This window comes from Natrix helvetica (genome assembly GCF_964273705.1).
Source record: "Natrix helvetica genome assembly, chromosome: 6".
In the NCBI taxonomy this organism is placed as follows: domain Eukaryota; kingdom Metazoa; phylum Chordata; class Lepidosauria; order Squamata; family Natricidae; genus Natrix; species Natrix helvetica.
In genome coordinates this window covers 34221109-34235066 of record NC_138553.1, presented here as the reverse complement: position 1 = coordinate 34235066, position 13958 = coordinate 34221109, and the positions used below count along the sequence as shown (strand labels likewise).

At 42.6% G+C, this 13958-nt stretch overlaps 3 protein-coding genes across 3 annotated transcripts; 2 read left to right on the top strand and 1 right to left on the bottom strand.

The window, feature by feature from the left end:
- Positions 1 to 3295: 3295 nt before the first annotated feature.
- On the bottom strand, positions 3296 to 5382 carry LOC309394212 (histone H3.2). The gene has a single exon (XM_081957103.1). It carries the CDS (start codon positions 5300 to 5302, stop codon positions 4892 to 4894), a length of 411 nt encoding a protein of 136 aa, XP_081813229.1. The 5' UTR covers positions 5303 to 5382; the 3' UTR covers positions 3296 to 4891.
- A 2112-nt stretch (positions 5383 to 7494) lies between these two features.
- Positions 7495 to 8239, top strand: LOC309394751 (histone H1.11R-like). Its single transcript, XM_081958316.1, has one exon. It carries the CDS (start codon positions 7536 to 7538, stop codon positions 8178 to 8180), a length of 645 nt encoding a protein of 214 aa, XP_081814442.1. The 5' UTR covers positions 7495 to 7535; the 3' UTR covers positions 8181 to 8239.
- Positions 8240 to 10003: 1764 nt separating this feature from the next.
- Positions 10004 to 10504, top strand: LOC309394054 (histone H3.2). Its single transcript, XM_081956744.1, has one exon. It carries the CDS (start codon positions 10019 to 10021, stop codon positions 10427 to 10429), a length of 411 nt encoding a protein of 136 aa, XP_081812870.1. The 5' UTR covers positions 10004 to 10018; the 3' UTR covers positions 10430 to 10504.
- The last annotated feature ends 3454 nt before the right edge of the window (positions 10505 to 13958 follow it).

Below are 13958 nucleotides of genomic sequence, written 5' to 3'. Positions count from 1 at the left end.
ACGTTGTTTGTACTATATACGTGCTTCAGATGAAACAAACCTGTTTCAGGGCATGACCATCTCTGAAACATCATAAACCATTTTCAGTTTAGAGAATTATTAGAAAATCTTCAGAATGACTGGATTAGTATGGTTTAAAGGAAAAATGGAAGGTTCCTTATGGAAGGAAAATTCCTGTAATAAAAGGAACTACAAAAGGATGGCAATGTGAGGCATTTCTCAGTTACTGTATTTTTCAGAGTATAAGACACACCTTTTTTCCTCAAAAAAGAGGCTGAAAATCTGGGTGCGTCTTATACACCGAATGCAGCATTTTTTTTGCCTCCTGAAGTCCCGCCTCCTTCACCAAAATGGCCATGCAAAGCCTTATGGAGGCTTTCAGAGCTCCTGGGGGCTGGGGAGGGCAGAAATGAGCAAAAAATGGGCCGTTGTTTGCCCCTCCCCAACCCCCAGCAGCACTCTATATGCCTCCATAAGGCTATGCGTGCAATTTTTTTGACAAAGAATATGCCCGTTTTTTGCTCGTTTTTGCCCCCCCTTGGAGAACTCTGCAAGCCCCTCCAAGGCTATTCATGCCTTTTTTTAAAAAAAATGAGCCTCTTTTTTGGGGGTTTGCAGAGTGCAAAAACTTTTTTTTGAAGAGAAGTACATTGATCAAATGCTGTGCCAGCAGAAACACCTACCTATCTACTGTATTTCTCTATTTCTCTCTCTCTATCCCTCTATCTACCTACCGTGTTTCCCCGAAAATACACCATGTCCTGAAACTAAACCCTTGCGACATTTTTCGCGTGCGCAAAAATATAAGCCCACCCTCGAAAATAAACCCTCTGGACAATCCCCCCCCTCCGACCAGGCAGAGCACCGCTCGCCGACCTAGCGGTATCCCGAAGGCACCAAGCCACGGGAATGAGGTGGGGGCAAAGGCGCTTGCGTTGCTTGGTGCTTTCGGGGTACCGCTAGGTCAGTCAGCGGCGCTGTGCCCAGCTGAAGAAGGGGGGGTTGCTGGGCAGCTGCTCTCTTGCGAGCGGGCTCCCGAAGAGCCGGGCACAGCCTCAGGGTCGAATGGCTGTGTTGCGCTGTCGCAGCAGCAACGCAGCAGCCATGAGGTGACCAAGCTTATGAGCAGCCGCCCGGCAACCCCCCTTTCCAGCCGGGTACAGCGCCGCTGACCGACCTAGCAGTACCCGGAAGGCACCAAGCAATGCGAGTGCCTGTTCGCCGCCCTCCGCCTCCCGTGGCTCGGTGCCTTCGGAATGCCCCTAGGTGAGTGAATGGGGCTCTGCATGGCTGGAGGGGAGTTCGCAGCGGCTTTTCCTCTCCCCGCTCGGGTGAAGGGCATCTGCGCTGCTGGCGCCGTCCGCCGCTTGGTTTTTTTTTTCAAAGCACGGAGGATGGATGCCGCTCTGGAAGTACGCTCTATGGTTGTGGGCTGCAGATTGTACAACCATAGAGCGTACTTCCAGAGCGGCATCCATCCTCCGTGCTTTGAAAAAAAAAACCAAGCGGCGGACGGCGCCAGCAGCGCAGATGCCCTTCGCCCGAGCGGGGAGAGGAAAAGCCGCTGCGAAACTCCCCTCCAGCCATGCAGAGCCCCATTCACTCACCTAGGGGCATTCCGAAGGCACCGAGCCACGGGAGGCGGAGGGTGGCGAACAGGCGCTCGCGTTGCTTGGTGCCTTCCGGGTACTGCTAGGTCGGTCAGCGGCGCTGTACCCGGCTGGAAAGGGGGGTTGCCGGGCGGCTGCTCATAAGCTTGGTCACCTCATGGCTGCTGCGTTGCTGCTGCGACAGCGCAACACAGCCATTCGACCCTGAGGCTGTGCCCGGCTCTTCGGGAACCCAGTCACAAGGGAACAGCCGCCCGGCAACCCAAAAATAATAAGCCCTCCCCTTTAATAAGCCCAAGGCCATATTTCGTGGGTCAAAAAAATATAAGCCCCTGGCGTATTTTCGGGGAAACACGGTACCTACTCACACTCACTCTCCCTCCCTACCTACTGTATTTCTCTCTTTCTCTCTCTCTCTATCCCTTTACCTACCTAACTATTCTCTCTTTCCCTACCTACCTACTGTATTTCTCCCTCTCTATTTCTCTCTCTGTATCCCTTTACCTACCTACCCACCTACCTACTCTCTCTCTCTCTCCCTCCCTCCCTACTGTATTTCTCTCTCTTTCTCTCCCTCTCTATCCCTCTATCTACCTATCTACTGTTTTAAAAAAATTGCCTCTTCAAAACCTTGGTACGGCTTATACTCCGGTGCGTCTTATATTCTGAAAAATACGGTATATTCCCATAAAGAAGAGGGATGTAAGAAGTATTAGCAAAACAACAGGTCTGAAATAGGCTCAGAAGAAAAGCCTGATAATATCCCCCCCCCCCTTGAGGAGACATGGTTAGGAATATTTTTAGCATCTGCCTAAGATTTTGGGAGAAATAGAAGAGAGCCTATTTAAAGGCTACATTTAATTATTTAATAAAAGTCATTTCCCTTTGTTTCTATGGTAAGCAAGTGTCTGTAATATCTTTTATTTGCTCCATGTTCCATCTAAATGTTACCTTTGAGACTTTAAAGTATGTCTAAATCAGGAAAGTTTAGTGGTGATAAACTTTTAGATAGAAATAACAACAGCAAGGAGGATATATGACAACCATTCAGAAAGCATAAAATGTTTCCCTTTGGTATCACTAATCAATTTTTGTGACTGCATTCATATGGCATTCTTTCCATGGTTAACAATTTTCTCTATCCTGTGATCTGAACTCATGCCACATACTGAAACAAACTCTTAAGAGGGACTTACGCACATTGCTTGCTTGACCTCACCATGGTAAACTGGCTCGTTGTATTGTGTTAATAAAGCATTAATATAAAGATGTAAAGCTACATTCAGCAAAGTAAAATATCACTAGCCAGTAGATTAAATACCATGATTCTAAAATGCATGTAGTTCTTGATTTGCAACCATTTATTTAGTGATGGTTCAAAGTTACAATGGCATTGAAAGAAGTGAGTTAGACCAGACCTCACACGATTGTTACAGTATCCCCATGATCATGTGAACAAAATTTGGGTACAAGGCAAGTACTTGGCATGTGGAATGTATTTAGGACAGTTGCAACATCCTTGGGTCATATGATCACCATTTGCAATCCTCCCAGCCAGTTTGCAACAAGCTAAGTCAATGGAAGCAAGATTTGCTAGCAACACTAGCAAACACATAAATGTGATTCACGTCACTGCGGTGATTCCCTTAGTAGCCATGGCAAAACATTGTAAAATTTGGCACGACTTTTGGAACAAATGTCCTTCTGAGTTCAGTTCCAAGTGAGGAAAAAGACACTGGAAACATGGAGGCTGCTTGGAAAGTTGGTTTAATGGTGGACAGGATCACATGGCTTGAGCTGAACAGAAAAGGGGGAGATCACATGCTTCAAGATGTTGGGTGAAGAAGAAAAAGTAGAGATGCTGGTAAGTCCCTGGTTTTATGCCTTCTCTGGCTTTGAACTTGGGCTTGTATTCTGATTGGTTGTCAGACTCCCATGGGACCATGCAGGGGCAACTCTTGGCTGTGTTTTGAGTCCAAGTTTGGTTGAGCATTGTTTCTTCACAGGTGCCATGTCGTGAGATGAGTAAATGGCTAATGCTATCATGCCTTAATCCCATCACCCTGGAGCTGAAGTGGGGAGATCTTTGTTATGTAGAATTGACTGGCTCAGGCCTTAATGGCTCATTGACAAAGGGGGGGGGGGTTTCTGTCTCCCATTTAGAGGAAATATTCTGCCCTTTTAATATTTCCTAAAACATTCCATTTTCTAGTAGAAGGGTGGGTTTTAACTTCCTACAACTCACTTACATTGCCTCGCTTAGAACAGGAATTGTAATCCCAATTGTGGTTGTAAATCAAGGACAATTTATAGTGAAAAGTGGGTGGGTTATATCAATATCTAGGAATTTGTAAGTAATGTGAGGCTGTTTTTCAAAGAATGAGGAAAGGGATAGTTAAAGAAAAACCAAGATAGGTTTTAAGAAGGAATATAAATCCTTCCAATTCACCATTCAGTCAGAACTGAAGCAGCTTCTTGGATGAGGAACAGAACTTGAAGGAAAAACAAAACAAAAAAAAAACCCCATAAGAAAACAAAAATCTTGAAAAAGCACATTTGAGACAGAGGTTTGCAGTATTTCTTAAAATGTCAAATAAAAAATATTGATGGAAAAAGGTTTTGAGATGTTTAGGATTAAACAAATAGGACAGTTTGCAAACGGTTCAGAAACGTGGATGATTCGAGATGTAAAGGTTTCTAGGAACGTGACTACAAATGCTCTTTATTATCCAAAATTCGGGAGGCGCCCTCCCCTACGTGCAAATTGCTAGAGTTCCGGGTGAAAGTTAAGTTGAATTTAGGGTAGTTTTCAACGGTCTCCCGGCCGTTGGGCGGGAAATTAGAAATTTAGGTTCTCCTTTTTCACTCATCGGAAAAGGATCAAAATCTTCGAGACTGCCCTTGGGCAAGCATAGAAGTTGGCGGGCTCGTGGACAATTGAGGTGAAACAATCCTTGCAAAGCTATACAAAATAATTCCTTTACTGTCAGTCATAAATCTTCACAGTATACATTATTTTCCCGATCCCAAAATGGCGGTTCATATAATGGATATTTGTTGTGTCTAGATCAGGGCTTCAAATAAAACTAAGCGTTACAGAATAAATGCTTCAGAAGTCACCCTTTTTCTGCTACAATTTAGGTACACTGTAGGGGCAACGGCATTTATTTAACCCCCTCGGGATTTGGTTGACAAATGGGCTCCAGCTCCTTTCGAGACGAAGGTGGCGGCTCTTAAAAGAGCCTTTGGGTATGGTGGTGTTTTCCGGAGAAGCGGCAGATCTAAGCTCTCTCCCCGCGGATGCGGCGCGCCAGCTGAATGTCCTTGGGCATGATGGTCACCCTCTTGGCGTGAATGGCGCAGAGATTGGTGTCCTCAAACAGCCCCACCAGGTAGGCTTCGCTCGCCTCCTGCAGCGCCATGACGGCCGAGCTCTGGAAGCGCAGGTCGGTCTTGAAGTCCTGGGCGATTTCACGCACTAGTCGCTGGAAGGGCAGCTTGCGGATCAGCAGCTCGGTGGACTTCTGGTAGCGGCGGATCTCTCGCAGGGCGACGGTGCCCGGGCGGTAGCGGTGAGGCTTCTTCACGCCGCCCGTGGCGGGCGCGCTCTTGCGGGCAGCCTTGGTCGCCAGCTGCTTGCGGGGCGCTTTGCCGCCGGTTGACTTCCGAGCTGTCTGCTTCGTCCGAGCCATCTCTCCGCTCGCGCCAAACGAGGACAAGGGAAGAAGCCTTTAAGGGAAGGTTGCGATGCCCATGCCCTAATTTATAGCGAGTCCCGGTTTCTCTCTTGATTGGCTGGCTCCAGGAAGGCAATTTCCATTGGAAAGCTTCTGGATTTGAAAACGCGCGCTTTGGCTGATGCCAGAAAGCTCCGCCTATTACCCTGGTTTGATGTTTGTGTTGTTTTTGCGACTTTCCCATCATCTCTGCCAATCTGAGAGCTTCAGGATTTCGTGATTGCCGCTCTCTAGTAGAATGCGATTGTTGCTGCAGTTACATTTTCTATGGAGCGGAGGGAGTACATATGTTTGTACATAAGAGAAAGAGACTGTTAAAAATCCTGCCTGTTTCAGGATTTTCAAGGAAGCAAACACAATACTCCTTCCTCCTATTTTCGTTCCAACAGCCCTGTGAGGTAGTTGGGCTAAGAAAAACACCCAGCCAGCTTCCATGGCTAAGGGAGAAGTAGAACTCACTTCAGAACTCTTTATATTCATCATCTGAAAATATATAAAATAGGTGCATAATTCAAAGTTTAAAGCGTCCTTCCTAAATATCAACACCTTATATTTCTCCTAGTTTTCACAGAGTTGATTTGTTGGTTGTTTTCACTAGAAGTATTTTAGGAAAGATAGTGGTATATGTAGCCACAAATGTAGTGTTCTAACTTTGTTCTGGAAGAGAGTGAAGGATGAAATCTATCTGACTTGCAATCCTATTTTCCTATTTGGGAAATAGGGCTGAACCCAATGAGATTTTTTTAGGAACAGACTTGCCTTGGATTCTCTATAAAAATTCATAATCTTATGTACAAGTATTTGAGTATAAATTTCATTGACTCCTAAATTTATTTCACTCCACTTCTGACATGCCCAGCATTTGTAGTTTCATATACACATTGCTTCTAAAGGTATGTGAAAGCACTTACATTTTGTTCATCCCTGTGTGCACTGTAAATTTACAATGTAAATGAATCTCTCATGACTTGAGATTTTCACCCAAATAACTAAGTAGGATGAAGTTTTAAAGGCTATTTTGTACTCAAATGTAACAAGGGAAATATGGTGATGCTCAGCAATCAGAATATTTCAAACTAAGGATTGAATGCCAAACTAATTAAAAAAATAAATTCCTTTGACAGCAAAGTGGTTTTCATGCTTACTGCATTTATTTAAACTGAGGCATAAATCAGAATTTTTAATAAAATATTTGCTCTATAAAGCTTTTCTCAAATGAAAAGTGAAATTGTATCTAAACTGTAATCCTATGAGGTGTAATCTATTTTTCTAGGTGTAAATCCTATTGAATTCAGCATAATGTAACTCTCTTATGAATAAAAATGTGTTTGTTTGTTTTTTGTTTCTTAGGCTTGTGTGAAATCTCCACAGGAAAATCATTTTAAATTTATTATTATTCAATCCCCAGCCAGGGATATTAGTGTTAGTCTTCCTAAACTGAGTTGTAAAAGGTCCCACTAAAATGGTCACTCTTTAGATTGCCTTTTTGCATTCAATATAGGGTTAAGTTTATAAATGTGAGAAAAGGGTATTATAGCATATATGCCAGCATATGTAATTCTAATTTTGCCCATATTGTTATATTATATGACAGTTTTTCTTTGAAGATAGTGACTTGCTTAGGGCTTGCTTGATTAGCAATGGTGAGTGTACTTTGTAGAAGTCTGTGTTACCTCAGTTTACTTGAACTTGATTTATAGTGAGGCTGTTATGCTAAAATCCACATATTGTGCCTCACCTCAGAGATTACTATCTAAAGAAGTGGTCTGCATAGTTTTTCCGAACATTTAAAAGAATGCATTGTTTTAATTTACAAAGAAAAACAAAACTTCCACTCTTTCCAGGTCTTCCCAGATCCTGCATTCGGTGGTTAGGTGCCCTTTTAAAAAGTATATGTTGCGTTCTGCTTTTTGAAAAATTAAAGGCATAAAAAGTACACTTTCCTCTTTCCCCCATTGTAAGATCTCGTTATTTAGTGGCATAAATTCTGTAAAATTTGCAATTTATTAACTCTAAAGAAACACAAACTGAGCGATCGGAAGAGTCCCTTCAGCCTTGCAACAGGGCGGGTTCTGGAGCGGACCAATCACAGAGCAGCTCAGCTCTATAAATAAACAGCGGCTGACCTACTTGAGCTCACTTTTTGTGTTTGGAGATTTTTTTTTAATAGTTGCTTCTCTCAGCGATCATGTCTGAAACGGCGCCTGCTGTTGCTGTTACGGCCGCGGCTCCAGCCGTAACTTCGAAAGCTCCGGCGAAGAAAGCGAAGAAAGCGGGAGCGGCGAAAGCGCGCAAGGCGTCGGGTCCCAGCGTCACCGAGCTGATCACTAAGGCGGTGGCCGCTTCCAAGGAGCGCAAAGGGGTGTCACTGGCTGCCCTGAAGAAAGCCTTGGCCGCGGGGGGTTACGATGTCGAGAAGAACAACAGCCGCATCAAGCTGGCTCTGAAGAGCCTGGTGAGCAAAGGCACCCTGGTGCATACGAAGGGAATCGGTGCTTCCGGCTCCTTCAAGCTCGGCAAGAAATCGGGCGAAGGGAAAGAGAAAGCGCCCAAAAAGAAGGCAGCTAAACCTAAGAAGCCGGTTGCGAAGAAGCCCGCGAGTGCCGTCAAGAAGCCCAAAAAGGCAGCTGCGGCCAAGAAGAGTCCGAAGAAACCCAAAAAGCCCGCGGCGGCTAAGAAGGCCACCAAGAGCCCCAAAAAGGCTAAACCGGTCAAGCCGAAGAAAGTCGCCAAAAGCCCGGCTAAAGCGAAGGCTGTGAAGCCGAAGACGGCCAAGCCCAAGACCAAGCCTAAAGCGACCAAAGCGAAGAAAGCGGCGCCCAAGAAGAAGTAAATCCGGAGTTGGCCCGTGGTTGCTTTTCTGAAAACCCAAAGGCTCTTTTAAGAGCCACCCACAGAATCCAAAAGAGAGCTGTCGTCCGCTCAGTAAAACACTGTCCGGATGCTTTTAATACCCTGAAACAAAGTAACAATGCAGTGTAGCTTGGGTGGAATGAATCCTGTACACTAGGGCGTCATTCTTTAGCTTTCAGGGGTGTTATTGAGCTTCGGGGCAAATATACTTAAGATCAGAACTCTACACTAAAGCAGATAGACGAACCATTACTTCTGAAAAGCATGGGGAGGGAGCGGGGATGATACGTCAGTATTTGATTAGTAAGAAGCAACTGGGCAACAAATGCCACTCGAGTGGGCACTTTCATTAATAAAGGTGCACGGGGTCGGGCTTTCACTTGCTACAGGAAGTTTTCCACTTTTAGTAGTCTCATTTTAGGGAATATCTATTAAAACGGACACGGGCGTTTATATCGAAAGTTCCTATGAAATATGCTGATACCAATATCGCAACTCTTCCTTCCAGGTTTGCTTCGAAAACCCTGAAAGTTTAAATGATCTCAATAAATATGAATTACGCCTTTTAATTTAAAAAGAAGGAAAGATGTTTTTCCCGACCGGGAAGCGGAATGGACGCGGCATAACTTTAAAAATGCTTGCGAATGAAGGTTTCGTTCGCTCAGGTTGAATTACAGGTCTTTTTCTTCCCTATCAAAGGGTTTTGTGCTACGCTTGTGATAGGCTCACACTAAGACGTCATTTGAACAGCCAATAGCCGCTCGATGTCAAGTAATCCAATCGGTCGTCACTCTTTACTCTGTTATCCAATAGAAAATGTGAACCAGAAGCCTTTTATTTGCATGGAAGCTGGTATGAAATAAAGCAGCACTTACGAGTTTATTGGGACATTTATTGTGGCGTGTATTGGCTATAGCTAATTGTTCGCATGACTGTCCCTCCCTTTTCCTTCCCCGATTACGAGGGAGAATGGAAAAAAGATGAACGATGTTTTAAGAGAATTGCTCTATTAGCGTTTACAAAATTTCGAAAACATCACTGGACCTGGGAAAGCCACTCGTTTAGATTATTTCTTTGTCTCTTCAGGAGATTCAAAGTGATAAGTGTTTTCTGTTGTGTCGTTGTATCTGAGAGCACAAAGTTCCTAAGCAAGACTTCAAAAAGTCTCAGTTAAATGATCACACTCCTAAGCAGCATGTCATCTCAAAATTTTCCACTGTCCACGGGATAATAATTTCTTGGAAGGGCTAAATAAATAAACCATATAAATGTCTTTTTCTTAATAAACGGAAGACAACGTTTAGGATTTAATAATTGTTAATGTTATAATTGAAGCGAAATCACGTCCTCAACGGGTGCACGTGCATAAATGAAATTGGTGCCCATTGAGTATAATTGAATATAAGGCACTTTCTTCCAACAATAGAATATTTGAAAAAAAGACGCCTTAGTAATCTAGGTTCCTCAATAATTTTCAGTCAAGCTGCGAACGAACGGGAGAAAATAGATTTTACTTTCCGGCTTTTAAAAAAAATACAGTAGTACTTGGGGAAATGATAGAATAACAATTTAAAATTAAATAAAAGTGAGTAGCAAAAAGGCTATAATTGGCAGTCTCATCTGAAATTATTGCGCGCACTTTTAAATTATCCAATGAAGCTTTGGTTCTCGGGCTTCAGCCAATCAATGATTAGCTTTCGTCCAATGGCAAGAGGCTTTTTCTTAGCCCTAGCCAATCAAAAGTGCGAGGCGATGTATAAATGCTGTCCCGCGAATTTGTTTTCTTCAGTTCCCTCTTTTTCTCCTTTCTGCAAAGAGATGGCTCGGACAAAGCAGACAGCTCGGAAGTCAACCGGCGGCAAAGCGCCCCGCAAGCAGCTGGCGACCAAGGCTGCCCGCAAGAGCGCGCCCGCCACGGGCGGCGTGAAGAAGCCTCATCGCTACCGCCCGGGCACCGTCGCCCTGCGAGAGATCCGCCGCTACCAGAAGTCCACCGAGCTGCTGATCCGCAAGCTGCCCTTCCAGCGGCTGGTGCGTGAAATCGCCCAGGACTTCAAGACCGACCTGCGCTTCCAGAGCTCGGCCGTCATGGCGCTGCAGGAGGCGAGCGAAGCCTACCTGGTGGGGCTGTTCGAGGACACCAATCTGTGCGCCATTCACGCCAAGAGGGTGACCATCATGCCCAAGGACATTCAGCTGGCGCGCCGCATCCGCGGGGAGAGAGCTTAGATCTGCCGCCTGTCCGATTTCATTCGGCCTTTTTCGGAAAACACCATACCCAAAAGGCTCTTTTAAGAGCCGCCACCTTCGTCTTGAAAGGAGCTGAAAGTCTCTTTAATTCTAGTTTAAGTCCTTTGAAAAACTTAAAACACTGAGCGATGTATCTATGCGTACTTATTCTAGTCCTCTCGTAAACCAATGGGTAGGTTAATGGAATGGTTAAAACATCGGGAGGTGGCGAGTTCTAAGGCCGGTTAGGCACCAAGGTAGGTGGGAGCCGCTGGGCTAATGGGCAAATAGCCAAGGGCGAGACGTTCGTGAAACGGTTTAAGAATTACGAGACTTCCAGGAGGGAACAATTGACGCGCATGCGCACACGGTATCGGCTAGGGTACTCTGAAACGGCTCCACTAGTACAAACTACAAACACACTTGTTTGTAGAAGGCGCTGTTGTGTACGGTGTTTTAGGCTTAACGAGTGCAGAAATTACTTGGGAAGCGAATGTATTTAAATTTAGAAAGAGATAGGCATTTTCTTAAATCCTGAAACTTCCTGATGGGAATATGTTAAAATAACTCAAAATGCCCCAGGGTGTTTTTTGATTTGTAATAGACAAGTTTCATTCACTGCTTGCTTAATTTCTTCTGGATTTAGGCAAAAGGTACCTAACAACCAATTGAAACTACTTTACTTGGATTACAGGTGATTGACTAATAAAATGAATTAAGAACAAGCCCTCTCTTGATAACCATTCCTAATCGGACTTGATTTGGGTAAGTTTAAAACCGCATTATGTTACTCTGTCAATGGTGTGTGTGCGCACGCTCGTACCTCAATGTGTTTCTTCCAGGCACAGGAATAGTAATAGCGCTTGTATACCGATTTACAGCCCTCAGCAATTTACAGAGTAGGAATATTGCCCCCAACAATCTGGGTCCTCAATGCTCTTGAGTAAGTTTATATGGTGATAATGCATATCTGGGATCAAATTCTGTAAAGAGGCAGGTCATACCTCCCCTCCAAAGGTCTCTATGTGAGCTTGGATGAAAGTGGCTGCGCACCTTTTAACATTCCTTGCAAATGTGTTCTCAATTTATAGGGTGAAACTGGGCTTTTGAAAAGTGCAAAGCTTCCCACATGGCATTTTAATGAAATCAACGTTCTGATTATCCTGAACGTGAGCACCTGGCGTCTCTGAGAGCTTCCTGAGAGCATTTGGATACAGTGCCTCACTCCTGTAATAAATCACCCACTCACCACAGCTGTATTGCCGAATTATGAAGCTGCTTGCCATACATACTGGTTCATCTCATCTTTTATTCCGGGCCTCAGCTTGACATTAAAAAGTTGATGTACAATACCAATTGAAGTCTACTTCTTACTCTCCCTTCAATGCTTTGTTCTCTGTGTAAACCAGGTGTTTTCTGGTTTGGTTTTGCATAATTTCCCCTACATCAATAGGAATTTGCAAAGGGTTTTGGACATGGGACAAGTGATTCCATATAGTCTGTATTGTGGATGTTTTGATCTGTAAACAACAGCTTTGTTTTGATAGACTTCATTGTCACTTTGAATACTAATCGGCATACATTAAAATGAAATTTTGTGGCATACAGCTCTCAAAGGGTCACCACCTCCAATATACACTTCATAAACATGACAAAATAAATACATACAAAATTATGCATATACCCACATACATGACATGGAAACAACACTAGTTTGGATGTATACATGTACATGGCGAGAAAAATGAATCTTGTGAGTTTACCAGATGGATGGCGTAGGAAACAGCTGTTACAGAATCTGGTCCTGCTAGAAATACTTAGAAACCTCTTCCAAGAGGGGACAACAAATAGACCATAACGTGTGTGTTTGGGGTCCCTAACAATTCTTTGAGCTCTAACCACATAGCACTTATAAGCAGTATTCTGAATAACAAAGTGAGCGTCCTATAATCTCTGCTGTCCTTACCATTGTCTATGGACTTTATCAGACTGCTGCCATCAAACCAAACTGAAGCAGTTTGTTAAAAAGCTCTCAATCATGCCTCTGGAAAGTAACCAGGACAGGAGAAAGATGTGCTCTCCTTATCCCATGCAGGAAACGCAGATGCTGGTTTGCAGGCTTCACTAAGGATGATGTGTGGAGAGACCAGATTATTGGTTATCTGCACCCCCAGATACTTAATATACTGTTGACCACCTCTACCACTGCTTCCTTGGTATTGGTGGAGTACGGCCATGCTGGCTCTAAACTTTATAATCTTTGTTTTATTAACATTTAGAACAGGTTAACAGGTTACTTTTTTTTGAAATTTTTTTATTATTTTATTTAAACAAAAACAAAAAACAATCATCCTTCATTACATCTTGTAGAAAGTGTGTTGATTGGTTACAAATAAATTTCGTGCGTTTCTTCCACAATCATTACTTACACTTCATTCAAATTGAATTGTACATTTTAAATCAAAAATCTTTTATGTATTTTACTATCAATGTACCACAATTCTCATTTAACTATAATTATTATAACGTGCTTTTATCTGAAATCATTTGTGTTTAAAGACACAGCCACCTACTGGCATTCATTAGCAATTTCAATAAACCTCCAATAACATTAAACCTTTATAACATATCTTTTAAAAAATCAATTAATAAAATATCTAAGTATTTCCCCCCTAATTTGCTTTTACCAATACCAACACATGTATATATCATTAAACATCCATTAACATTTCCTTGTTATTGTTGTAGTTAGTTAAAAATTATTTACTATTTATATCACAACTCCTTTCGTCAGAAAGGAGAAATTACACATAACGAGATCTAAACAAAAATTTGTTAATACAATTTATAGATCTTTTTCCCAAATCCCAATTTACAATTTATATCCAAGTTGTTTTTACTAGTTAAAGTTATCATTTCATTATTGTTAACATAGTTAATCATTTGTTAATGAAAAAACATTTAATAACAATCTAAAGCAATTTACAAAATACTAAACTTCCCACTTATTAATTGCCAAATTAGCTAAAAATTATTTACTATTTATATCACCTCTCATCAGACCCAAAAGAAATTACACCTTTCTAACAAGATCTAACAAATAAACATTTAACAATCTAAAAACAATCTACAAAATACTAAAATTCCTACTTATTAATCACCAAAAATTAACTATTTTTTATCATCAACTTTCATTATCAACCTGTATCTTTCCAGTAGCAAAACAATCTTATCTCTCTTGCCAGTTGTTGTGTCAATTCTCTTTTTAACTCCTTTATAAAGTTTTTAAAGACTTCTCTCCGCACTTTATTGCTTAAAGGATCTCATATAATCTTGTTGCCCTTGAACTATTATTAAGATTAGCTTGTCTTTGGTTATCAAATGTGTTTCTGAAAAGGTTTCTCTTCTAAACTCCATCATCATCGTCTCCCCCCCCCCCTGTATTTTGAAATCTGGGATAGAGCTCCAAATGTTCACTTTCCCATATTCCCTTCTTTCCACTTTCATCCATGTTTGCTCCATTAATAAG